General features: G+C 50.0%; 1 protein-coding gene across 1 annotated transcript in view; it reads left to right on the forward strand.

The window, feature by feature from the left end:
- LOC119440854 (chitinase-like protein 4) overlaps positions 1–25891 on the forward strand; it is a 503330-nt gene that overhangs the window by 309388 nt on the left and 168051 nt on the right. The window contains exon 7 of the mRNA XM_049661102.1: positions 6873–7005. Within this exon, the coding sequence (XP_049517059.1) occupies positions 6873–7005 (133 nt within the window). The remainder of the gene's footprint in view (positions 1–6872; positions 7006–25891) is intronic.

Consider the following 25891-nt stretch of genomic DNA (forward strand, 5'->3'; position numbering starts at 1 on the left):
GTCGAGTCTGACTTGTGGCCTGTAGACAATCTTGAGGTCGTCGGTTGGGAAAGGTGGCATCTGCTGGTTGCGTTGTTTTGACGGTTGCGGTGAGGGCTTATGGTCTTGTTTCGGCATTTCGTTTTGCGCTTTTATGGGTTCCGATGCTTGTTTTCTCTTGCGTCCGACTTGCAGCCATTCAATGTGTTGGTTTTTGGTTGTTTTCCCCGCTGTTAGCATCGTAGGGCCGTGCCGACGTCATTGCGGAATTCGCGTCCGTCCCATCGGTTTGCATTCTTGTCGGTTGCTCTTGTAGCTGGGTAGCCATCTGTTTTCCTCGAATGTATAGGCCGCGGAGACCAGGTGGTGTTTTCCTGGACGCTTTCTTCCTCGATGTAGGCACGCGACGCTCTCAATCGGACGCCGTGCGCATGCCACGCGGGCACGAGCCGAGCGTGTCCACGCACTCGGCAGGCTACCGCGGCGTTAGGGTTAGCACGGAGGGTTGCAGCCTCGAGATGTCAACAGTTCGATTTCGGTAGGAGATGTCCACTCACTGCTTAGTGGCAGGTGTCAGTCGGTTCCTTGTGACTTGCTGAATCGGCGAGTACAAAAATGTCACAGTTTCACCCTAAGGGCGAAGCAATGAATGCGATAGCAACACAGCAATGTCATACGAAGTAAGGTGAGCGGCTTTGGTAGCAATATGAATTGTAGTAAACATGAGCTGATTAAGTAAGGAGGTGTGCTGCGGCGTAAGTAGACCGACATGACGAGACACTCGATGACCACGAGAAGGCGCGTGTGAAACGGTGGTGTTGATGAGAAGCGCTTGCCGTGGGCAGCGCGTGCGAAGGGACATACCTGTAGCGCTGCACTGCCGATCCGGGCAGCATTGCATGTGTAGCGTGCGTTGGAAAATGTGGCCCGACTATTACTAACTGAATGAACAAGCGTGGTGTGAGCACGCACAAACAAACATGAATAGATCACACTGAATGACTGCAGACAACGACTGTCAAAACTCTGGCAGCAAGCGCATACGCCGCAGCGGGCGAAGGTACGTGCGGTCTATCGCTTCAACGGAAACTGAGCGGGGAATGCACAGCGCATGCAAAGGTCACAGCCGTGTGGAGATAAGAGACCATGCGGGCGAGCGACGAGCACGGTTGTTGGCAGAGTAGAAGTGCCCCCCCCGCTCCCTCCGGCGCTGGCTTCCCGCTTCCTTGCTTGCGCGTGAGAGATTGAGTGCGTTCGCTCTCCATGATAGCGCGCGTCCCCGCACGCTTCCGCTCGGGCATATGGCGCGCGGCGAAGATTTCATCTATACGGAACCTCAAGGCGACGGCGACGGTGACGCCGACGGCAGAAATCCGGTTGAAGTATCCATATAATTGCTATCGCAATAAAACCAAGCACTTTGCTAGCCTTGGACCATGGAAAATAGCGTGAAAGGAGGAGCCCATGTGGAGCGCTAGCACACTCCGTGACCTCCTGGCGGCATTTCTCACGTGGGATGATGGATCCGTAAATCGGCCGGTGAAGCTCGAATGAACCGTACTTCCACCAAGCCGTTGATGCGCAGTCATCGTCCATGAAGCAGCGAAATCCTGCAGAAACAACAATGGTCTGAGCTGCATGTCGGCCAGCGTGCGGGCGCCGTATCCCACCCAGTCAAGGTGCCACGCAGTTACATACCCTAGCCCCGGGTCAAGTGGTTCACAACGCACATCGAGACTTGTGACGACGTCATCGTCGAAGAAACTGTCCCAGTGAGCCTCGCAGTATTCATCTTCCAGCGATGAATATGCGTCGGTTCTTGGCATGTGCGATGATGGATCCGTAAACCGGCCGGTGAAGCTCGAATAAACCGTACTTCTACCAAGCGGTTGATGCGCAGTCACCGTAGACGAAGCAGCGAAATCCTGCAGAAACAACAATGGTCTGAGATGCATGTCGACCAGCGTGCCGGCTCGAAATTGAGTTAACGTTAAGACAGAGTTAATTCAAGCACTCCAACCGACAACCTTCGGTGGTAGTTGAACCCACGATCTTTTCTGATAATTAGGGAGCACTTAATTAGGTTAACATTTAATTAAGGCAGCGTCAAATAAGGTGTTCGAACCCACGACCTTTAGTAGAAGAAAACAAGTAATAAGAAGTAACAACGCATTCCGATGATAATTTCAAGTAATATAATGGATGTCTCTTGAGCGCGCAGGCTTTCGCCTTCACCCTATTTGGCGTATGGTAAAGTGACTGTCATTTTCAGTTCGATTGAATCAACAGATTAAACAAATTCCTGATGTTGCCTTGAATAATTGTCTAAGTCATGTATCATTGAGTGACGTCACAGCGCTGCCTTAACGCACTTGCTCGATTGACGTCGGCTCTCCGGCTGGGAGAGCGGCGTCCACCAGAATGACAAAGGGCATTTGTTTCAAATTTGAGCTCTTTCCGTGGTGGGTATTGATTTCGCAGATACTTTTGTTAGCGCGCATTGTATGCACTGCGTTTGTCTGATCAAAGTTGCCAGACCTGGTGGGGCGCCCTTTAACGGGAGCTTTCGCTATATTCACGGGCCGTGGTTGCTTAGTGGCTATGGTGTTGGGTTACTAAGCATGAGATGCTTGCTAAGCATGAATCCCGGTGGCCCCATTTATATGTGAGATTTAGGTGCTCGGTAAAGAACCCAGGTGGTCCAAATTATTAAGGAGTCTCCCGCTACGGCACGCCTCCCAATCAGATCGTGCTTTTCGCATGTCAAACCCAATAATGTAATTTTAGCCTTTGCCATATTTTTGAAAATGGCATGCTTTTCGCGCTTTAACCTGCGAATCCTCCGTATAATGACGGAAATTTCTCACAGTGTATGTGTTTACTTAAAACTCATTATTTGTAAAGACCAGCTGTGTTTCTTCCCTGCAGGTCAGAAAAAGAAAACAATAGCGGTGAAGTCGAGGAAGCGAATCATCCTGTCACACTGCGGTCCAGGGTTTATCTGTACTATATTCGTTTCTTTCCGTCTCATTTCTTTTGCGGCAGTGTCGTGAACCTGGCGAGCACATTTTTGCCCTTTAGATATAATAATGGCAAATGACATCAAGCCACGCGTCCTCAGGACCACTGGACGTGCGATTAATGCGCTGTTTCTACAGTACGTTCATTTTGTTCTTACTTGTTCTTTGTAGCGCATGTAAAGCTGGTTGGATGGAACAGCGCCAGAGCGCGGACCGGTGTGATTTGCCGCATCCGCCATTACTCCTGACCCCACGGTCAGATGCCCGTGGCAGTCCCGCAGTAGCGATGGCCCTGTCGTCTTGCATGGTCATATGTAAATGCTGTAAAAGGCTGTCGCCAAGTCTCGAAAACTGCCGCATACACAAATGAGCAAAGAACAAAAAAATCCGGCAGATCCCACGCCCTGTGGGAATCGATGATATGCGATGCAGTGTGCGGGGAGCCTACCAAGTTAACGGAACGACCATGAGAGCGCCAAGACGTAGGCGTCTCTTTCGTGACCTAGATGACAGGCATGTCATGACATTCATGTCATGAGCCCTCAGGAATCCCTTAATCTACACCTAAGAGACCTTAAAGCGAAAGGCTTTGTCATGCTCATGACCATGGCTTCGACCATCAACCTTTAGCCTTTTCCTACATTAGTACCACATCCGAACCCATTCCACGGCTTCCTGAGCGCAAATTTTTTTTTCGCTGAGTCATTCTCATTTTTGCTGAATCATGCTCATGATTATGACTTCTACTATCATAGTGTTTCCTTCACTTAGTGCCCACGTCTGAACTCATTCCAGTAGGAAGTACAACCTTAGTAGGTTGTACTTCCTTAGCCGCACGCTTTTATGCTTTCCCGTGTGCTAGGGGGGTCTGGGCACCTCAAGCTGTTCTTACAGCTTTTACCTGCCCTCCTCGTAACTTTTTCTTGTTGCGGAATAAAATTCAATTCAATTCAATAATTCTTTTTTTCGCTGAGTCATTGTCATTTTCGCTGAGTTATGCTGTTGACTATGACTTCTACCACCATCCTTTAGCGTTCGCTTCACTTAGTGCCCACGTCCGAACCCATGTCAGTGGTCTTTGAGTGTTTTAATTGTAGCGAAGCATTGGAGCTCAGAAGTGGGTCGTCCGCTCTAGTGCCTTCTAGTTGGTCGTTTTCTTCGGCTCTCGAGCGCCGCTCGTACTGAGAGTCCGTGCTGCGCTTTTTGGACAGTCGCCCTTGCGCTGCTTTACGTGTCGTCCAATAAACACCCTTATAAATTGGTGGAGGTGCTGTACCCTCAAAACCGCTCCGAAACCCCTTCGATGCCCCAGGAGCTTCGATCGCGTGCACTACCATCCGCCAAGCCGCAAGACGCCTTCCAGCTAACGCCTCCTCCCTCACCTCCCGCCTGTGCTGGTGTCCCTCGTCAATGCGACCCACCTATCTTCACTGGCACGGATGGCACTGACATGGAGGACTGGCTCGCTATCTACGAGCGCGTGAGTGTACCCAACAAATGGGACGAGGTAGAAAAATTGAGCACCTTGGTCTTTTACCTGGCAGGAGTAGCAAGTCTGTGATACACCGACCACGAATCCGATTTCCCGCCCTGGTCATTCGGCTCTCGAGCACCGCTCGTGCTGAGAATCCGTGCTGCGCTTTTTGGACTGTCGCTCTTGCGCTGCTTTACGTGCCGTCCAATAAACACCCTTATAATATTTTTTTGCTGAGTCATTGTCATCTTTAATTAGTCATGCTCATGACTATGACTTCTACCACCATCCTTTACAGTTTCCTTCACTTAGTACGCACGTGCGAACCCATTTTAGTGGTGTCTGAGTTTTGATCTTTTTTCTCTGAATCATTGGTCATTTATGCGGAGTCATGCTCATGACAATGATTTCTACCATCATACTTTAGTGTTTCCTTCACTTAGTGCCCACGTCCGAACGCATTCCAGTGGTTTTTGAGAGTTAATCTTTTTTCGCCGAGTCATTGTCATGACCTACATGACACGCATATCATGGTATTTATGTCATGACCTATCACTTATGTTTGTCATACACTCCTGTCATAGTATGCCAATTTTGGTACCTACCAAGTTAACAAAACGACCAGGAGAGCACCAAGGCGTATGCAGCTGTTTCATGAACAGCATGACACGCATGTCCTCACATTCATGTCATGACATATCATTTATGTTCGTCGTGTACTCTTGTCATAGTATGCCAGCTTTGGTGCATACAAAGTTAAGGGAACGACTATGAGAGCACAAAGACGTAGGCGGCTAGATAGATAGATAGATAGATACTGTTAAAGTAGCAAATGTTCGCCAAGAAATGCTTCGCATTTATTATTTAGTGAATTGTTATACAACTCAGGTACCCAGCGTAACGATCGGTGGAAATCTTGCAGCAACGCCAACAATGCGACCGACTTGCAATAGTTTTTGTACTTGAATAATTTACCACTGACTGCAAGCGTTCGAGCTTTCTGCGGCATGAGTTCTGTTGATTTCAACTCTTCTAAAAACCAATTTCGGGTGCTCTACACACGTTCTACTCCAAAATTTAGTCAATAACGTATTGAACAAAAGCAGTCACTGCATGTATCGCTAGAAAAGTGAGCATCCAGCCGCGTTGGCACCATCGAAGTGCGCTACTGCATTCTCTATCACTCTCTCCCGGGCGGCTGTATATCTTGAAATACATCTGCGACGGGGGCCGAGTGTTTCCTGCCGGCGCTTTCGGGACGCTCGCTGCAGCTACCGCGCTTACTCACTAAAGTGAGTTTCCGAGGTCATCGAGTGGGATGCGTTCATGTTTGCTTGCACGCGCGTGACACCATGCTTGTTAATTTAGTTAGTATGCCTATGTGTACAAGTTTATGCGACCTACAATCCTTACTTCGTATAGCTGTCCACTAGTTTGCTATCTCAATCGATTTTTCGCCTTTCGGGTGAAATGGCGATTTTTTTCATTTTAAGCATATGCGCTGTGGAATCAGATGCGGCAGTTGTTACAGCAATGATGGTCTGCGCAGGCTGCGCCGAAACAGGCACGCTGCTACACCACACACGGAGAATAAGCGCCGAAGCGAAGGAAACACTTTGAGCTGTTCAGCATGGTTATGCTCGAGACAATCTAACATGAACCATAGAAGAACCAATGCGAAACGTGGGACGTATTTGTATAAAAACACGGCCGAATCTGTGTAACGTATCTGTGAAGAAAGCTGGAGGGAGACGTCGGACGACCACAGCCAACGACAAAAGGGTGGACAAAAATGGCGCACCATCTCACCTCAGTGCAGATATTCAAGAAAAAAAGTATGGGGTTTTGCGTGCCATAACCACGATCCGATTATGAGTCAAGCCGTAGTGGGGGACTCCGGAATAATTTGGACCACTGGGGGTACTTCAACGTGCACCTAAATCTAAGTACACGGGTGTTTTCACTTTTTACTCTCACCGAAATGCGGTAGATATTCGTGAGATACCAGCCAAAAATTAAAAGTGCCACATAGTACTTCGTTTGCTAGGTAGAACGCGCAGTCTACACAGTCGAAATGCTGCCCGCTTGCTCTGGCTTTGCAGTTGCTCTTAACTCAACAGCATCGATCTAATTATTCACCGTAGGCAGTTCAAAGCTCAAGTATTGAGCTAGCTTGGCTCAACCCGCAGAAGTGTTGTAGTGTTTTTGTTTAAGTGTTCGAAAACGAATGCGTGAGGACATCAAGTGGAGGTTATGATAAACACAGGCTTGCCTGTCCAACTATAAGGACAGAATACTACGTGTTTGACACAATTTCCGCTGGTTTAACATGTTTGAAATACGTAGACACTTGTACAGCTATTTACACTCTCCTAAAAGAGACCTTGTGTAAATCACAGGCACCTCGACTTCATCAACTTGATGGCGTACGACCTGGATTTTTTCCACCGTTGGCGCCCAAACACCAGCCATCACAGCCCCCTATTTCCCAAGCTGCTTAACAAGCAAGAGGAACGAACAACGCACAGTGTGGTGAGTTGACGTTGCGATTACCCTTCCGCAGGATGCACTATAATGTGCTCACATGTCATTCCCACGTATTTTGAAATTAGTTTTACCACTTCTTCAATACTCAGAAAAAGAGGTGACTTTGCCTGCTTACCAGATTGCTTAATTAAAGAACGTATCGTATTCAGGAAACGTGCAATGGAGTAAGTGAGCACATTGGACACTTAAGTCCCGAAATGTCGTGAATTAGCTTCAACGATTTCGTGTGCTTGGGGCGACAGCTTGAACGGTGGTAAAATTGGCCACTCTGTTGCTGTCTTTTGCCACTTCCTTTGGTTGAGGACTGTGCACTGGTATGTTGATGGCCAAGGCGAATCTGAGCGAGGCCTGAGTAGAACTGGCATATTTTATTTTGTTTTTATTGGAGCGCAGCTCTTAGGAGTGCGATCCTGTGGCAAGCCTCGGCGTTGTTTCACAAGCTGAGTTTTTTGGTGGGCTCAATTCACTTGATAGCGATTTCAACAATGCGACTGATGCGACGCCCAGGGTTGCTTGCTGCCAGGTTTTGTCATACACACCGCACAGTGTTTTAATGCAATGAAAAAGACGTGCGCGTTGTAAGATAAGTGACCTCTCTTTACTAGGACCAAATAATATGTGTGTTTTGTAATTTAAAAGCGTTTTGAAGTTTAAATTTGCTTTGGAGTGCGCAACGGTGGTTCGTATGCATGACGTACATAAACAGCTGTTCGCAGCTGGTTGTTCAGCTCTGTCTCATGTGCCTTTTATGTGTCGCTCTGCCTGAATAGGATGAAAATCCCGCAATATATTCAAGGTTTATTGGTTTATGCGTTGAAAAAAAAATCTGCATGAGTGAAGATACTACTTAACGTGAATAGAGTTTCGAAAACAAATTGACCCTGTTTATTCAAGCCACGGAGTTAAATATGCTGTCGTAGAAAATTCATTACGATAGTCTGCCCGCTTGGCATTTCAAATTTAATAAGCAAGTGAGGCAGGGTATAAGCTTTAGAGATGCATCGGGAAGTTTACGCGTGTGGAAAATTGACAAGAATGCATGTAAACCGTCATGCGTTCAGCGCAATGTTGAAACTTCCGGTACTTTGCTACGTTGTCATTTGCTCTTGCAGAGGTTGCAATTATTTTATCTGCTCCGTACGCGCGATTTTTGTATACTACTCAACAAATTAAAATTGTGACGACCCCAGAAGGCCATGTCGTCTCGTGGGGATCGAACATCTCGTATTATTGGGAACTGGCATAGGCATACGAAGCAAAGGTGAAAATGCACTTGGTTTGCTACGTAGCGCGTCAACCAGCGCATAGATATGGGAGCAAGGAACCGCCGGCACAAGTTTTTTTATTCCCCCTTCGCGTACGTACCGGATTCAGCAATCCACCTCCGCGCGCATCGCACTTGTTGAGCAAGGCGCCATTTTCCAAAACAGACCGCGACATAACTTTCGGCGCAATTTCGACGGAAAATCGCAGCGATAGCTTCGACGTTTCGACGAAAATCGTACTTCCGGTGCCATGAAACTCGCATCATGTGAAACGGCCTTAATTGCACAGGGTAGGTCCTATACCTCCCATGTATTTTGAGCCTTATTTGAGACCCATTTTCTCAGCAACTACTGTGTGTAGCGCATTCGGGTTTGTTTCATTTGATTCGCGATAATGTCGTCTTGCAGTGGAACTAGAACTAAGATTATGTGTCGAAGATCAACAGTTTCGCAATTTTTTTACTAACACAGGCAGTCTTTGGTGTTTTTTCAAAGAAAACAATTCAGAGAAAATTAACTGTTGGGTGCATGTGTACCATTCTAGTTCAGTAGCTGTACATAGGTGTCTACTTTACGATGGCTGAAAATTAACCTGCTGTCATTTGAAGTTTTAATAAAAATGGGGCAAACGTAACAAAAAAAAACTATTTCGAGATATTGAGGGTCAAAGACAAAAAACATGTTCACTTCATTTTCTTTCAAAAACAAGATGCACTGAACCATTTGCCTAATAGCCACCAGCCACATAGTCACTGCCAGAGTCAGCGTTTCGCTTCTTTGCTTGTTTTCTGGTTTCCCTGGCTTGTTTTGTCATGTGTTCGGCCTCTCTTTTGGCAAAATACAGTCCACAACGGTCCACTTCACCCAACCACATCACAGTGTTACGCACTGGTGATATGCCAAATGCCTTCAGGACATTAACTCTTGCCATGCAACCTTCATTGAACGTGAGCACACCATCAAAGGTGGCACTTTTGAGCATCTTCATTCCGAGGAACACATTTTCGGTGCGCGCTCTCACACGACATGGTTAAATGAATCATTAGCAATTTGTGTCTTGCCGTGTAAGCACTTTTTCAGCAGGTGTGGGTGAGCTTAGTGTTGGAATATTCACTTAATGGCATGAAGGACTGGTGCAGGCAATTATTCTTTGTGCACAAAAGGCTCCTGTGTCAATTGAGCCTTGTTGTATGCACACCAAGTGCCGGCATCTTTTGGGCAGAGCCCGTGACTTGGGTCGATATCCGTAGCCAACATGTGAAAATATTTTGCCCAAACACCTTTCCGCATGCTTTCCAAGTCTCCAGTGTTTCTTCTTATGGCTAAGCCATATTAGGTTTATCTTTTGTCAATGCAAGTGTCAGTCAACCGCCCCCGTTCTGACAGACATTTGCCAACAGATAGCTTTGTGCCCTCGCTTTCTTTCTTCAACTGCCTGAGCCTGGCACCCATTCTCTTTTGTACGTGCCCAATGAACTCTTCTTTCGTGATTTCCACAAAATTTACGTTTGGAAGAAACATGAGCGATTGCTAGGTTGTGCTAGGTGAAAAAAGGGGGCGTGTCCGCTCGTCACTTGGTTTCGAAAACCGGATCTTTTTGGCTCAATAAAAACGCGGAAAAACATGTGTGGCACTGGATATTGTTGAGGAAGGCCTGAGCATTCCAAAAAAGTGAAAAACCCTAAATCGAATTTTTTAGAAATTTTGCCCTACCCTGTGCCCTTAACCGAACGCAGCGGGGGGAGGAAGAAAGCGGCGAGAGAGCGCGAGGAGGAAAGTGGAGGAGGAGGAGGAGGGTATGGCGTAAGTAGTGCCGCGGAAGACGCGCACTGCGGCGACGATGGCTACGAGATGGCGCCACAGTAGCGCGCCTCGTCTGTGGTGGCTTACGCCCACGCGCTGCTTCACGCGGTCTCCCGATTGCCGAGTCAGTCGCACCACACTTCACTCCATTTGCAACGTGCCGCACGAGACATTGTCCGCGCCAGCCAGCATATCGCAAAATGAAAACACGAAATGAAAATAGAGCTGTGCTCCAATTTCGCATTGAGAAGTATTATTGCGATAGCAATTATATGGACACTCCAAAGCAGATTTCTGCCGTCGGCGTCGCCGTCGTCGTTGCCGTCGCCGTGAGGTTCCGTATGACGTCAATGGAGATGAAATCGTCGCCGCGCGCCGCCGAACGCTGTATGTGCGAGTGAAAGGGCGCGAGGGACGCGCGCTTTCACGGGGAGTGAACCGACGGCGGAGAACAAACGCACGTTCAGCGCCGTGCTCCCTTAAGGGCTGCAGAAGCAGGCGTCTCTTTCCTCCTTTATAATCACGCGCCTTCGTCCGACGCGCGAAAGACCGTGGGGGGGGAGGGAGGGGGAGGAAAGGGAGGCAATGTTTAGCTGCGGCACCAAGTGCCTATTTATGTCACAGGCTCCGGCAACAGTCACCAACGCCGCACGCATTTTGTGCGAACGCGGGCAAAACGCCGACGGCGTCTACAACAGTTCTGCGTGTTGCCGGTGCTGCTGCATGGGCAAGTTTATGCAGCTGATAAAGCTACTATCATTACTCCGTATGGCTCTCTACAAATTTGCTATTGCAATTGATGCTTCGCCTTTCAGGTGAAACTGCGACAACTTTTTTAAATTATAAGGATGTTTATTGGATGGCACTTGAAGCAGCGCAAGGGCGACTGTCCAAAAAGCGCAGCACGGACTCTCAGCACTAGCGGCACTCGAGAGCAGAAGGAAACGACCCACTCGAAGGTACTGGAGAAGGAGACCCACTTCAAGGCGCTGGAGCGGACGACCCGCTTCAGAGTTCCAACGCTTCACTACATAATCATCGTTCTTTTTCATTATACCCCCAATGGCCATGGGCATTAGGGAAGGGAGTGCTTAAACAGGAACATGAAGGTATCAAATAAAACAAATATCAGTAATTGAGCGAAAATACGCTTTCTATAGTTATACAATGCGTTCTTAAAGAGATTATGGCCCCTGATGTGGCTATCTTACGAAAATGCGGTTTCACTTTTTGGAAATCCAAAAGAATGAATGACTTCGTGAAGGTGGCCTAATCGTGTCGAAATGGAATGCGGCGTCAAAACAAGCGCATTTAGATTTTGGGAATGGTGAAATGCGTCGGCTTCAATGTTAGTGGTGCCTCTTCGATGCTCGATATTGTTACGCAGCACTGTCAACAAAGACGATTTGGTGGAAAAAACGCACGGCTGGTTCAGTCAGCCACCTTGTGTATACAGCCTTATCGCAGGCTCTAAATAACAAGTGTATTGTTATGAGCCGGCAAAGAAGATGCTGAAGCGCAGAGGAAGAAGTGAGGTCTGTGGTCCGCCATCTTTGTTGTTGCTGCCCCACATTTAGTCTCCTTGTACATAGTGTAAATCAACGCTACTAGACTAGCTTCAGCTGCCAAACTCGGCAGCGTTGCGCGGAATTCCTCGTGCCGACCGGGAACTCTCTGCGAAATCCATGGTGTGTGATTTACACTTTCATGAGCAGGACATCTTAAAGTGTTACGTGCATATTATCAATGAACAGACAGTTGAGGTGCCACGAGACAAGTGGACACTTGCCGAGGGTGCGGTGCCGAAAGTGTTCCCGAACCTTCCCTCGTGTCTGTAGAACCAGCCGAAAAAAAAACGTAAACGAAGAGAGATGTTTGGCGACCTGTTCTGGGCCATTTTAAGAGAGCTGTCAGAAAATACGCTGAGTCGTGCCTCTTGCGCTTTCAGGAATTGCCACCGCTGCGCTTCGCATCACCTTGCGATAGCCAATCAATAGCTAATCTATAATCGATCAATATTCAATAAATTCCGGAAAATCATAACCCGTAAGGCCAGGACCAGCTAGGTGCAGATCAGCTTCGCTGTTTCCTTAGCCTTGCGCCACTTGTGCAAGCTACGTTAATTTTTATTTAGTCACGCGCATGCATACACGCATACCTTGCAGGAACCTTGCATAAAATGCATTTTTATGCAAGGTTCCTGAAGCAGCCGCGGGGATCCCGTCTTGAAGTAAAGGCAGCGAGGAAACGTTGCAAGTTGCTTTAGGTGGAGTTGGTTTCCACGCAGGCCCAAATCATTTGCCTAGAATATGTCCCTTCTGACAGTTTAAGTCTTAGCTATATATAGGGGCATACAGTTCTTTTTCTTGACTCGGTTTTCTTTAATAAAGCATTCATTGGTTTACAAGAAAGTTGTGCTGTTATTTTTGTTGATAATAAATTTGGTCTCGCTAGCTGGCGTATAACAGCCCCAGGCCAAAGTGTTAAGCAAGCAAAAGCTGCGAGAAAATGTGCCAAGCTGCTGTATGGGAAAAGTAAACTGCGTTAAAGGTTTAGGCGGCAGGGAGAAACACACGACACTTAAAAACGAAGCTTCTGCGCTTCCTCGTATGCGTTTCTTTCTAAAATGCAGTTTACCCTTCTTTCAGTATGAACGAACTAGCCCGATTATTGCTGTAAGTGGATACCGCTTTCGCATCACTAATTCAGGACTATAGGCAGAGCGAGCGTGCAAGCTGCCCGTCCGCACGAGCTGTGCCGCCATCTGGCGGCTGCCAAAAGAGCGGGTCTATTAACGTTGGTGTAAATAAACCCCCTTTTCTGTAAACCTCCCCGTAACATCTTGGTGCAGTTGCGGGGTGCACCACGAGCACATCACAGAACTTCGCAGTGGACATCTCGTGGTCCGTTCGACCATGTCGACTGAGAGGGCTGCTGTGTCGGCTACCACAACACCGATTGTCTTGACCGAACTCCGCGACCATGGCACCTCATTGGGCACTGCCAACATGGACGTTGAAGACTAGCTAATCGAATACCAAACGAATCAGCCAGGGCCGGATTAACAGTGCTCAGGGCCCGGTAAAAACAAACAAAAAAACAAGCCCTCCAGCCTTACCCTCTCGTCATTTTTCAGACTTGACGCATTTTAGAATTCGCTACAACGAACACATGCCGTATTTACTCCAAGAATCTCTGGAGTGTTTATGAACATCGCCTGGGCGTCTACTTTCTCGCAGAGCGTGTGGAGAGATTGTCATCTGAATTGCACTATACCAGGAGAAGAAGAGGCATAGACAGCATTCAGATTTGTCGGGCTAGTTTGTTCATATTGCAAGTAGGGCGAGCAGTGAAGACGAAAGGAAGAAACACATACCACACTTAGGCCCGTACTAACAAACGGAACTTAAATAGGGTGTCAGGAAGTGCGGGAAAAGTACGAGTGTTAGGAAAACTTGAGGAGAGTACTTCAAAAATGACACTTAAGTATCACTTTCGAAAGTAAGGCCCGTGTATTCACAAAAGAAATTTACCCTTAACATACGACTTAAACAGCCGGTCGATGATTAACGCGTTTCATAGACAGCTCTTGTACTTAAGGTAAACACTTGAGTGCCAGAAACTAAAGTATAGCCATGGGCAACCTTCAGTGGGACTTTCGCTACTCTCCCCTAGCAAGCAAGATGGCCGACTGCTACGACAGCCTGACCGACTTTGCCGATTTCGCCTGACGTGTGCACGACATTACGGATGATGAGGCATACCAATACGCGCCGCCATACGGCCACGGCTTAGGGATCGACAGAATCCCATGGAAGTATACAATGACGCGGAATTCTCGTAGCGGTACCGCTTTTCCAAGCAAGCGGTGCTACGACTGTTGGAAATGCTGCCACTGGCCCCAAAAGACAACGAACGCGGTCACCCCGTGCCGCCGCTGCTGCAGTTTTGATTGCGCTGCGATTATACGGCGCCGGAACCTTTCAGATTGTCACCGGGGATCTCGTTAATGTTTAATTAATTAATAATTAATTATTTTGCCTAGGCGCTCGTTGGTCACATCTGGCCCTTGCGCCAATAAACCGCACTAATGAATTAATCAATGTGCACTTGTGGCCAGACGAGTTTGAGTAAAGCGCTAAAACCCTATAGTTCTTTGCATTTTACTCAGCAGAATGCTCGTGCCAACACTGCAACATTTATATCTGCAGTCATCATCATCATCATCATCAGCCTATATTTATGTCCACGGCAGGACGAAGGCCTCTCCCTACGATCTCCAATGAACCCTGTCTTGCACTACCTGATTCCAATTTGCGCCTGCGAATTTCCTAACTTCATCATCCCATCTGGTTTTCTGCCGACCTCGACTGCACTTCCCTTCTCTTGGTGTCCTATCTGTAACCATAATGGTCCACCGGTTATCCCTCCTACGCTTTACATGGCCTGCCCAGCTCCATTTCTTCCGCTTAATGTCAACTAGAATATCGGCTATCCCCGTTTGTTCTCTGATCCACATCGCTCTCTTCCTATCTCTTAACCTTACTCCTAAGATTTTTCGTTCCATCGCTCTTTGTGCGGTCCTTAACTTGTTCTCGAGCTTCTTTGTTAACCTCCAAGTTTCTGCCCCATATGTTAGCACCGGTAGAATGCAATGATTGTACACTTTTCTTTTCAACGACCGTGGTAACTCCCAGTCAGGATTTGGCAATGCCTGCCGTATGCACTCCAACAAAATTTTATTCTTCTGTAAATTTCTTTCTCATGATCAGAGTCCCCTGTGAGTAATTGACCTAGATAAACGTACTCCTTTACAGACTCTACAGGCTGATTGGCGATCCTGAATTCCTGTTCCCTTGCCAGGCTATTGAACATTATCTTTCTCTTCTGCATATTCATCTTCAACCCAATTCTTACACTTTCTCGATTAAGATCCTCAAGCATTGTTGTGATTCGTCTCCATTGTTGATTAATAGGACAATGTCATCTGCAAACCGAAGGTTGCTGAGATATTCGCCGTTGATCCTCCCTCGTAAGCCTTCCCAGTCTAAGATCTTGAATACTTCTTCTAAGCATGCAGTGAATAGCATTGGAGAGATTGTGTCTCCTTGTTTGACCCCTTTCTTGGTAGGTAACTTTCTACTTTTCTTGTGGAGAACCAAGGTAGCTGTGGAAGCCTTGTAGATATTTGCTAAGATATTCACGTATGCATCTTGCCCTGCGTGATTACGCAATGCCTCTATGACTGCTTGTATCTCTACTGAATCAAATGCCTTTTCATAATCTATGAAAGCCATATAGAGAGGTTGATTGTACTCCGCAGATTGATGACATGGATATGATCCATCGTAGAATATCCCTTCCTGAAGCCAGCCTGTTCTCTTTGTTGGCTGAAGTCAAGTGTTGCCCTGATTCTATTAGAAATTATCTTGGTGAATATTTTATATAATACTGAAAGCATGCTAATGGGTCTGTAATTCTTCAATTCATTAACGTCTCCCTTCTTATGGATAAGTATAATGTAGGCGTTCTTCCAGCTCTCTGGTACACTTGAAGTTGTGAGGCATTGCGTATAAAGGGCCGCAAGCTTTTCAAGCATCATATCTCCTCCATCTTTGATTAAATCTACTGTTATTCCATCTTCTCCAGCAGCTTTTCCCCTTGTCATGTCTTTCAAGGCCCTTCTAACTTCATCGCTAGTTATGGAAGGAGCCTCTGTATCTGGTTCGTCACTATTTCGAGTGAAAGTAGCTTGGCTGTTTTGGGCACTGTACAGGTCAGTATAGAGTTCTTCCGCTGCTTTTACTATGTCATCGAAATTGCTGATGATATTACCATGTTTATCTTTCAGTGCGTACATCTTGCCTTGTCCTATGCCAAGCTTTCTTCTTACTGATTTCATGCTGCGTCCATATTTTACGGCTTCCTCAATCTTTCCCAAGTTGTAATTTCGAATATCCCTTACTTTCTTCTTGTTGATCAGTTTTGAAAGTTCAGCGACTTCTATCTGATCTCTTGAGCTGAACATTCTCATGTTTTGTCGTTTCTTTATTAGGTCCTTTGTTTCTTGGGAGAGCTTACCTACTGGTTGCCTTGGTGCCTTACCTCCTACTTCAATTGCTGCTTCTGAGATCAGCCTAGTTACGGTTTCATTCATTACCTCTATGTTATCTTCATCTTCCTGTTCTAAAGCTGCATATTTGTTTGCGAGCACCAGCCTGAATTGGTCTGCTTTTACCCTTACTGCGTCTAGGTTGGCCTGTTCCCTCTTGACTAATTTCACTCTTTCTCTCTTCAAATTGAGAGAAATTTTAGACCTCACTAATCTATGATCACTGCACTTTACCTTGCCTAACACTTCTACATCCTGCACTATGCTTGGATTGGCAGAGAGTATGAAATCTATTTCATTCCTTGTTTCTCCATTAAGGTTTTCCAGGTCCACTTCCTGTTGCTGCACTTCCTGAAGAATGTATTCATTATTCGGAGCGTATTCCTTTCCGCGAATTCTACCAACATCTCTCTTCTTGCATTCCTAGAATCGATGCACTAGTTGCCAATTGCTTGCTCACCAACCTGCTTTTTCCCCACTTTTGCATTCAAGTCGCCCATGACTACAGTATACTGAGTTTGCACCTTTCTCATTGCAAATTCACCATCTTCATAAAACTGTTCTATTTCTTCATCATTGTGACTGGAGGTTGGGGCGTAGGCTTGTACTACCTTCATTTTGTACCTCCTATTCAGCTTTATTACGACAACTACTACCCTCTCATTAATACTGTAGAATTCATCAATGTTACCGACTATGTTATGGACTAGAAATCCTACCCCGGATTCTCTCTTGTCTGGAAGGCCTCTGTAGCAGAGGACGTGGCCATTAGTCAGCACTGTGTAAGCCTCACCAGTTCTTCTAACCTCACTAAGGCCAATAGTATCCCAGGCAATGCCTCATGATTCCTCAAATAGTCCTGCTAAGCTAGCCTCACTCGAGAGGGTGCGCGTGTTGAGCGTTGCCAGGTTCAGTTTTAATTGGCGGCCTGTCCGGACCCAGAGATTCTTAGCACCCTCTGCCACGTCGCAGGTCTGACCGCCGCCTTGGTCAGGTGCTCCGCAGCCACTGGGGACTGAGGGCCATGGGTTATTTCTCGGAGTCATGTGGGAGGTAGTGGCCGAATACTGCACCAGGGAGGCCAATTCCTGTTCTGGTGAGGGAGTGACTTTGATGAAGCTTAGTGGGACTGCCTAGTTTGGTTGCACCTGAACTAGTATAGCACCACTATAGCTCTCGGCAATATATTATTTTTTTGCCGGTGTCAGGCACCACTCCATGCCTGAAAATGTGGTGGACTGGAGTAAGATTCAAACTTACGACCTTCAGATTTGAAGTCGGGTGTTCTACCTCTGCTCCACGCCACCAGCTGAAGTAATCTGCTGCAAAAATCATTTTTTTGACGATTGAACCGATCATACACGTTGTAATGGGGTTTATTTATAAAGCAGTAGGGCTACGCAACAGGCATGGCTCAAGAGCGTTGGTCGCTGTCTCGCGCTCTCCGGGCTGCTGGACTTCGTCATGCTCTCACATTAGCTGCGGACTCTCTTCCCCACTACATCGGCCCCGGCGGCGAAGAGGAGCCATCCTGGCGACGCAAGGCGATGCAAGCACCAGATGGTCGTAGTAGGGCTTTAAGCGGCTCACGAGGACTGTTTCACGATCGCGGCAGCGTTTGTCGGTGGGAGGTGTCACAGGCTCGACGACGTAGTTGACCGGCGATGTGCATTCAACGATCCAGTAGGGACCGTGATATTTCACTGCAAACTTGCGGCAGAGACCAGGGGTGGGGCATGGAATGGAAAGCCACACGAACGAGCCAACAGGGAAGGTATGGGTAGGTTCAGCCGGGTCAAGGCGCTCTTTTTGAAGACCTTGTGTCACGGATGTAAATGAGCGTGCGAGTTGGCGGCACTCTTCAGCACATTGAGTAAGTTCTGAGGTTGGGCGGTATTCGGATGCATCCGGGCGGTATGGAAGTATAGTATCCAGTGTGGAAGATGGCTCACGTCCGTATAGTAAAAAGAAAGGGGAAAATCCAGTGGTGGCTTGCATGGCTGTGTTGTAGGCATATGTCACAAAAGGAAGCACCAACTCCCAATTAGAATGGTCGGAGGCTATACATGGAGAGCATATCACCGAGTGTTCGGTTAAAGCGGTCCGTCAAGCCATTAGTCTGCGGGTGATAACTTGTAGTGGTGCGATGAATGATATTGCACTCACTGAGAAGCTCTTGGACGAGTTGAGAAAGAAACACACGCCCTCGGTCGCTAAGCAGCTCGCGTGGCGCACCATGGCGAAGAACGAAGCTGCGCAAGATGAACAAGGCAACATCATGAGCTGAAGCTGTTGGAAGAGCGGCGGTTTCGGCATATCGAGTGAGATGGTCGACGGCCACAATAATCCACTGATTGCCCGCAGGGGTGGAAGGAAGGGGCCCGTACAGGTCTATGTCGATTCTATCAAACGGGTGAGCGGGACACGGCAAAGGTTGTAATGGGCCAGGCGTGTGAAAAGTTGTTTTCCGGCGTTGACACTCAATGCAGGAACGAATGTACTTGCGGACGTATGTGTACATTCCACGCCAGTAGAATCGCTGGCGAAGTCTATCATACGTTTTCAAAACGCCAGCATGCGCGTTTTGTGGGTCTGCGTGAAAGTGCGTGCACAGATCGGAGTGCAAATGGCGAGGTATAACAAGAAGCCACTTTCGACCATCGGGCTGGAAGTTGTGGCGGTACAACATGGCGTCCCGGAGCGCATAATGAGGTACTTGGCGACGAAGGGCATGAGAGAGCTGTGGGTCTGGTGTCGTCGAAGGCATAGAGAGAACGTCGATCAGCGAGGTGATCCAAGGATCCTTGCGCTGTTCTGAAGGCATGTCAGTGATAGTGATGTTAGCGCAGGAAGTTGCGGAAAAGGTAACACGCGCGACGTCAGAAGGCAGGGGCGAGCGGGAAAGTGCGTCGGCGTCGGCATGCTTGCGTCCTGAGCGGTAAATGACGCGAATATGACGCGAAATGACGCGAACGAAGTGCACAGCGTCCAAGTCGACCCAACGGATCCTTCAGTGAAGCCAGCCAACAGAGCGAATGATGATCGGTGACGACATCAAACGAATGACCATACAAGTAAGGCCGAAATTTCTGCAACACCCAAACAATTGCCAAACATTCCTTCTCGGTAACTGAGTATTTGCACCCTGCCTCGGTAAGGGCACGACTCGCATAGGCAACAACGTACTCAGAGAAGCCCGGCTTACGTTGGGCAAGGACAGCGCCTAGGCCGATCCCACTAGCTACCTTGTGTACCTCGGTCGGAGCGGTAGGGCCGAGGTGACGTAGGACGGGTGGTGAAGTCAAGAAACGACGTAATGTTGCGAAAGCCTCATCACACGCCGGCGACCAACCAGACAGATAGCTATCACCGGTGAGCAGCTTCGTCAGTGGGGCTATTATAGAAGCGAAGTTCTGCACAAAACGGAGAAAGTATGAGCATAGAACAAGGAAGCTGCGAAGTGCTTTCATGGTGGTAGGCTTCGGGATTCAGCAATAGCATGAAGTTTCTGCGGATCGGGAAGGACGCCATCCTTAGAGACTACGTGGCCCAGGATGGTGAGTTTGCAAGCGCCGAATCGGCACTTCTTGATGTTAAGCTGAAGGCCTGCGCGCGTCAAACAGCTCAGTACCTCGTGAAGCAGACGGAGGTGACTGTCGAAATCAGGGGAGAAAACGACGACGTCATCCAGGCAGCACAGGCACGTCTTCCGTTTCAACCCATGCAAGACGTTCCGGTAACGGAACGTCTTACAAGCCATGCAAGACGTTAGCGCTCGTTCCGTGTTCTTCGTCGTCCTTGTGTCGTTTTAGCGCTATGAATCTCAGTTAAAATCACAATGACCTACCAACACGCCCAAACTTCTTCCCTGCCATGCAAGACATTGTCCATGATCCGTTCGAATATGGCGGGGGCATTAAATAGGCCGAAGGGCATAACATTAAATTTGTACAGCCCATCGGGTGTTACGAAGGCCGTTTTCGGGCGATCGGATGGTGCCATAGGCACCTGCCAATAACCGGACCGTAAGTATAGTGATGAAAAGAATAGCAGTCCAGGGCATCATCGATGCGTGGCAGAGGATACACATCTTTTCGCGTAACTTTGTTCAATCGAAGGTAATCGACGCAGAAGCTGATTGAGCCGTCGTTTTGCACGACAAGAACAGGCGACGACCAGGAACTGCAGGACGGCTGAATGATGCCGCGCTGAAGCATGTCGTCCACTTGTTCGGCGATCACATGTCGCTCAGCAGGGGATACGCGGTAAGGGTGCTGGCGCAGAGGCGCTTGTGAGCCGGTGTCAATCAGATGGAGAACAGCGTGCGTGCGGCCTAATGACGTCTTCTGGCAATCAAACGAGCCTCGAAACTGGTGGAGGAGTGCAAGAAGTTTCTCGCGGTGCACCTCTGCAAGTTCGTCGTCGATGGCGGAGTCGAACACACTTAAACGTGGTCGATCAGGCGTAGGAGCAGAAGGTGTTAGGAAACTAAGGTGCAAGTTGTCCACGTCGTCAAAGCAGAAGGTGGAGGATACGTCGAACGCCTGAATTGTGCCGATACACTCTCCACGGAGTAAGTTTCAGGGAACGGGCAATGAATTCGTAAAAAATAAGGATGTGGCGCCGTTGGTGATGTCGAGAACGGCAAAAGGCAACGTGAGATTCCTGCGGTGTTGAACGGTTTCGGAGGGTGTAAAGAGAACTGTAGACTCACGAACAGCGGCACAGGACACGGGGACAAGGACTGTACTACTGGGTGGTATGTTCGTATCCTCGGCGACAAACAACTTTCGCATCGTAGGTGCAGACGACGCGGAACACAAGGCAGAGAATGCCACCTCGGCACGAGCACAGTCAATAACAGCATGATGGCGACAAAGAAAATCCCAACCTAGGATGACATCATGCGAAGAGGCTGGTAGCGCAAGAAACTCAATGGGATAAACAACATCTTGAATTATGACGCGGGCTGTGCAGGTGGCTAACGGCTGAATATGGTGTGCGCTGGCAGTACGGAGGGATAATCCCGTTGACGTCGTCGTAACCTTCCGAAGCAAGTGGCAAAGTTTTACGTCAATCACTGAAACGGCAGCACCAGTGTCTACAAGCGCAAGGTTACGAAAGCCGTCCACAATAACGTCCAGTGTTGTCGTACCTGGTATAAGCGATCACAGTGCCGTGGTGTGCGAGATGCATATTAGTTACGCAAAAGTAGTAACTGGTCCTAATAGGCGGATTTTCAACTTTGAGAAGGCTAATGTGGCTGATATTAACGGGGCCTTAGATTCCTATCTAACAGTTTTTGAAATACAAGCTGAGACTGAAAGTGTAGCTCACCTGTGGACATTATTTAAACAAAAAATCGTGGAACTAAAGCATCAGTTTGTTCCTTCCTTGGTGTTAACCCCAAGGCGCGCTAAAAGTAAACCTTGGTTTACAAAACTGTTGTACAGACGAACACAGAAAAGGCAGAGATGCTATCGCAATTTTCGAGATGCCATCGAGATGCCATCGCAAATGGTGGCGTGCGGCAGCTGGTCGAAGGCGCTCACCACGTCGAGGAGGACGAGGTAGCTCGCGTCACCACGGTGATTGGCCTCCTCGAGTGTAGCGACGCATCGGCCAGGGAGTCCGCGGTTGCTCGAATTCGGCGGAATCCGCTCTGCTCTGCCGCGAAGGTGTCGAGCGCCGCGGCAATCCATTCGAGGCGCCGAAGCGCCATGGCCTCGAGCACCTTGCCCGCAGCCGACGTGAGGGAAACTGGCCTGTACGAGGCAGGGTTGCTGGGTGGTTTGCCGGCTTTCAGCAGCGGCACCACCACTGCCTCGCTCCACTCGCTCGGAATGGTGCCAGTCCGCCAGACCTCGTTGAAGGCATCCAGCAGAAGTTGAAGTTGGCTGCTGTCGAAGTTCCGCAGCGTCTGGTAGGTGATGCCGTTGGAACCGGGAGCAGAGCGGCGCTTCCGTGCTGACAGCACCGCGCGCAGCTCACCGATAGTGAAGTCAGCTGCGCACACTGCGTCAATCTCCGCCATGATGCCCGTCGACGGGAAGTAGCGCTGCGGGGCCATGAGCTCGCGCCGGGGGTAGGGCTGGGGCTGCAGGATCGCCGTCCGGCTCGCCGATACTGCGGGTGGTGGGCAGAATGAGGCGGCCAGCAGCTCTGCGAGCTGCGCGCTGGTGATACCGCGTGCCACCGCGATGGAGAGTGCGGGGCAGCGCGGCACTCGCGGCCGCAGGATTCCGCCGAGGATGCGCCAGGGACGCGAGCGAGCGCGCGCATCAAGGGAGAAGCACCGACTGACCCACCTCGCAATGCGACGCTGCCGCGCATGGCGACGACAGACAGCGTCCGACCGATTGTACTGGGTCCAGTGCTCCCTCCTGTCAGTGCGGATCGCTTTGCGCTGCGCCCTCCGACGCGCAGCTCGCAGGTTGAGCTGCCTGATGTCTGGCACAGGGGATCCAGCCGGCACCACACAACGGGTCGTTGCCGCACGCGCACAGACGGCGATGTGCCGGAAGAGACCACCCTCCGAGACTGGCACTGCAGCACACAGTTCCCGGAAACGCGGCCAGTTTGTTCACTACACTGTAGCTCCTCGTGGGCAGGTGAGCGGCAGCGTGAGGCACGAGAAAAATCGGGAAGTGGTCCGACCCCCGCGTGTCGGGGCTGCGACGCCAGACGTAGTGGCACCGCTTCGACACGAGCGAGAGATCGATCGCACTCCCCGCACATCCACGGCGAACAAACCTGACACTTCCAGTGTTGGCCACGAACACCGGCCCGCAACACGGATTCCAATAGATTCCGACCGTTCACGTCGTCGCGTGCACAGCTCCACGCAGAGTGATGGGAGTTGAAGTCCCCGCACACCACGAGGTCCCCTCCAACACGATCTCACAGGCGCACAACGAACTCAGTGTCCCACCGCTTACCAGATCGAACGTAAACGCTGGCGACACATGTGTCGGTGGACCCGACACGCACGGTCACTGCCACACACTCGGCATTCGCGCACGGCAAATCGTCGACGCGCACTACGGCCTGGGCATGGCCAACACGCACGTAAACTGATGCGCGCGACCGACCGGCCGGGTGGGAGGCGTCGGCACACGAACTGGCCGTGCATGACGCCAGCTGGCAGGTGGTGGCACTATGGTACGCCACGAAGCAAAGCATATTGAGCTCCCCAGCAAGCACGTACGTTTCCTGCAGAGCAAGATCGAACGTCGCACTCGCCGAGGACAGCCCCATCCGCGAACTCAGGATGAAGGCGGCGCATAGAGCGCACGTTCCATTGAACGATGCGCGGCCGCTGTACCCGGGGCGTACTAGCCATGATGAGCCAGGGCGTCATGCATTGCCAGTGCCGCCCCACACATGTGACGCACCGGCGAGTCGGCTGGTACCGAGTGAAGGGCCGCACGAAGTGCCGACGCGAGAGCCGTTGCGACTAGCGCGCGCGTGTCCTGCGTTGCGGTGCTGGGGGGCTGCACCGGACCACTGTTGTTGGCGGTCGTAGGTGTTCCAGTGTCACCGGTCAGGGCGTCCCGGAACGAGCGGCCAGGCTGCACCGGGGCGGAAGGGCGCCGCTCGGGGACCCGCGATTCAGTGGGCCGCTGCTGCGGTGGGGGAGCCGGAGTTGGGGCGGCGTTCCGGGCGATGGTGAGCGCCTGGCGACGCATGATGCGTGGCTGAGTGCTGTCCAGGATGCAGGCCACCCTCCATTCCAACTGCCAGTTGGGGCAGCTCGGCTCCGTGGCTCAGAGCATTGTTGAATGTTTATCTGCGCAGCCGCAGTCTTCGGCGGCGGCGGCGGCGGCGCGCGCCCGGCCTGAAAGTTTCAACGTGGACTTTCTAGGGCCGCCACCGTCGACTTGCTTTCGCAAGCAAAAAATAAAGAAAGAAGCAAGCGTTTTAGGAGAGGAGACGACGGAGGAAAGAGTAGATGGTGGTACTTTTCTTATATAGGGACTTTATGAAAAGCGGTCACCGGTGAAAGATATACATATACACGTAAAATACCCTCCCCTTAAAAAACATCGTCCCGATGTTAGAAACACGAAAGCGCAAATAAAACCACGCGTAATAAATAAAAAAAAACAAAGCAACAAAGTCCCTAAGTTCATCAGCGGGCGTAGAAAGGCTTAAGGCGCACCACGTAGATGATTTCAGGTCGTGCGCGGTGCCACTGCGATTGCGAAATGCCGTCTCTCACGACCTCATAGTCCAGGGCGCCAATACATCGGATGATCTAATAGGGTCCGAAGTAGCGTCGTAACAGTTTCTCGTGAAGTCCTCGTCGGCATATTGGAGTCCAGACCCAAAAACGGTCACCGGGCTGGTACTCGACGTAGCGTCGTCGAAGATTGTAGTGTCGGCTGTCGGTTCTCTGCTGGTTCTTGATGCGCAGGCAGGAGAGCTGTCGACCTTCTTCGGCACGCTGCAAGTAGGTGGCGACGTCGAGATTGTCTTCGTCGGTGACGTCCGCTAGCATGGCGTCAAACGTCGTTGCCGGTTCCTTCCGTAGACAAGGTTCAACGGCGCCATGTGCGTCGTTTCTTGCACGGCCCTGTTGTATTCGAAGGTCACGGAGAGAAGGATGGCATCCCACGTCTTGTGTTCGACATCGACGTGGTATATTGCCGGCATGTCGGCGATGGTCTTATTTAAGCGCGCAGTGGATTCGTCTGCGGATGGTAGGTGGTGGTCCGGCGATAGCTTGTCTGGCTGTATCGCAGGATGGTTTGAGCTAGATCTGCCGTAAATGCCGCACCTCTGTCAGTGATGAGGACTTCTCGACCACCCTGACACAGGAGGATGTTCCCAACGAAGAATCTGGCAACCTCGGTGGCACTGCGTTTGGGCAAGGCGTTTGTTTCTGCGTAGCGGGTGAGGTAGTCCATAGCTACAACGATCCATTTATTCCCGGACGTCGAGGTTTTGAAAGACTCCAGTAATTCCATCCCGATCTGCTGGAACGGTAGGCGAGTTGGTTCGATCGGCTGTAGAAGTCCGGTTGGCCTTGTCGGCGGTGTTTTGCGTCGCTGACAGTCTCGGCATGTCTTCACGTAATGGTTGACGTCGGCCGGGAGGGGAGGCCAGTAATATTTTAGATGTGAGAGCATCTTATGCTGGGGGCAGTGCCCGTTCTGCGGCGTCCGCACCCATACTGCGCGTGCGCAACACTCCCTCATTCTCCTTTCCTACGCAGGCGTGCGCTCTCCTCCTCCCCTCTCCCCCTCTCCGCCACAGGTGAGGCGCAGCAAATCATTGCATGTAACTCTCTCTCAAATCATTGCATGTAAGGGTACGCCCGTAGGCGGCGCAAGTGTCGCGGCGCAGTATAAAGCGCGCGTTCGCTGTGCTTCCGTCATTCTCTCTCTGTGCAACGATGTGCGAAACGCTATAAACAACGTCAACGTCGGCGGTAGTTGCAGCGGCAGCGCCACCGCCGCGGAGCAGAGGAAGGCTGGGGAAGCCGAACGTAAACGTCAGCGTCGGCAAGCGGACCCTGAACTTCGGGCCAGTAAAGCCGAACGTAAACGTCAACGTCGGCAGGAAACTTCTACGGAAGCAGCACGGGAAACGCCATGAACAACGTCAACGTCGGCGCTAGTTGCAGCGGCAGCGCCACCGCCGCGGAGCAGAGGAAGGCTCGGGAAGCCGAACGTAAACGTCAGCGTCG

Source organism: Dermacentor silvarum, chromosome 2, assembly GCF_013339745.2.
Source record: "Dermacentor silvarum isolate Dsil-2018 chromosome 2, BIME_Dsil_1.4, whole genome shotgun sequence".
Lineage (NCBI taxonomy): Eukaryota > Metazoa > Arthropoda > Arachnida > Ixodida > Ixodidae > Dermacentor > Dermacentor silvarum.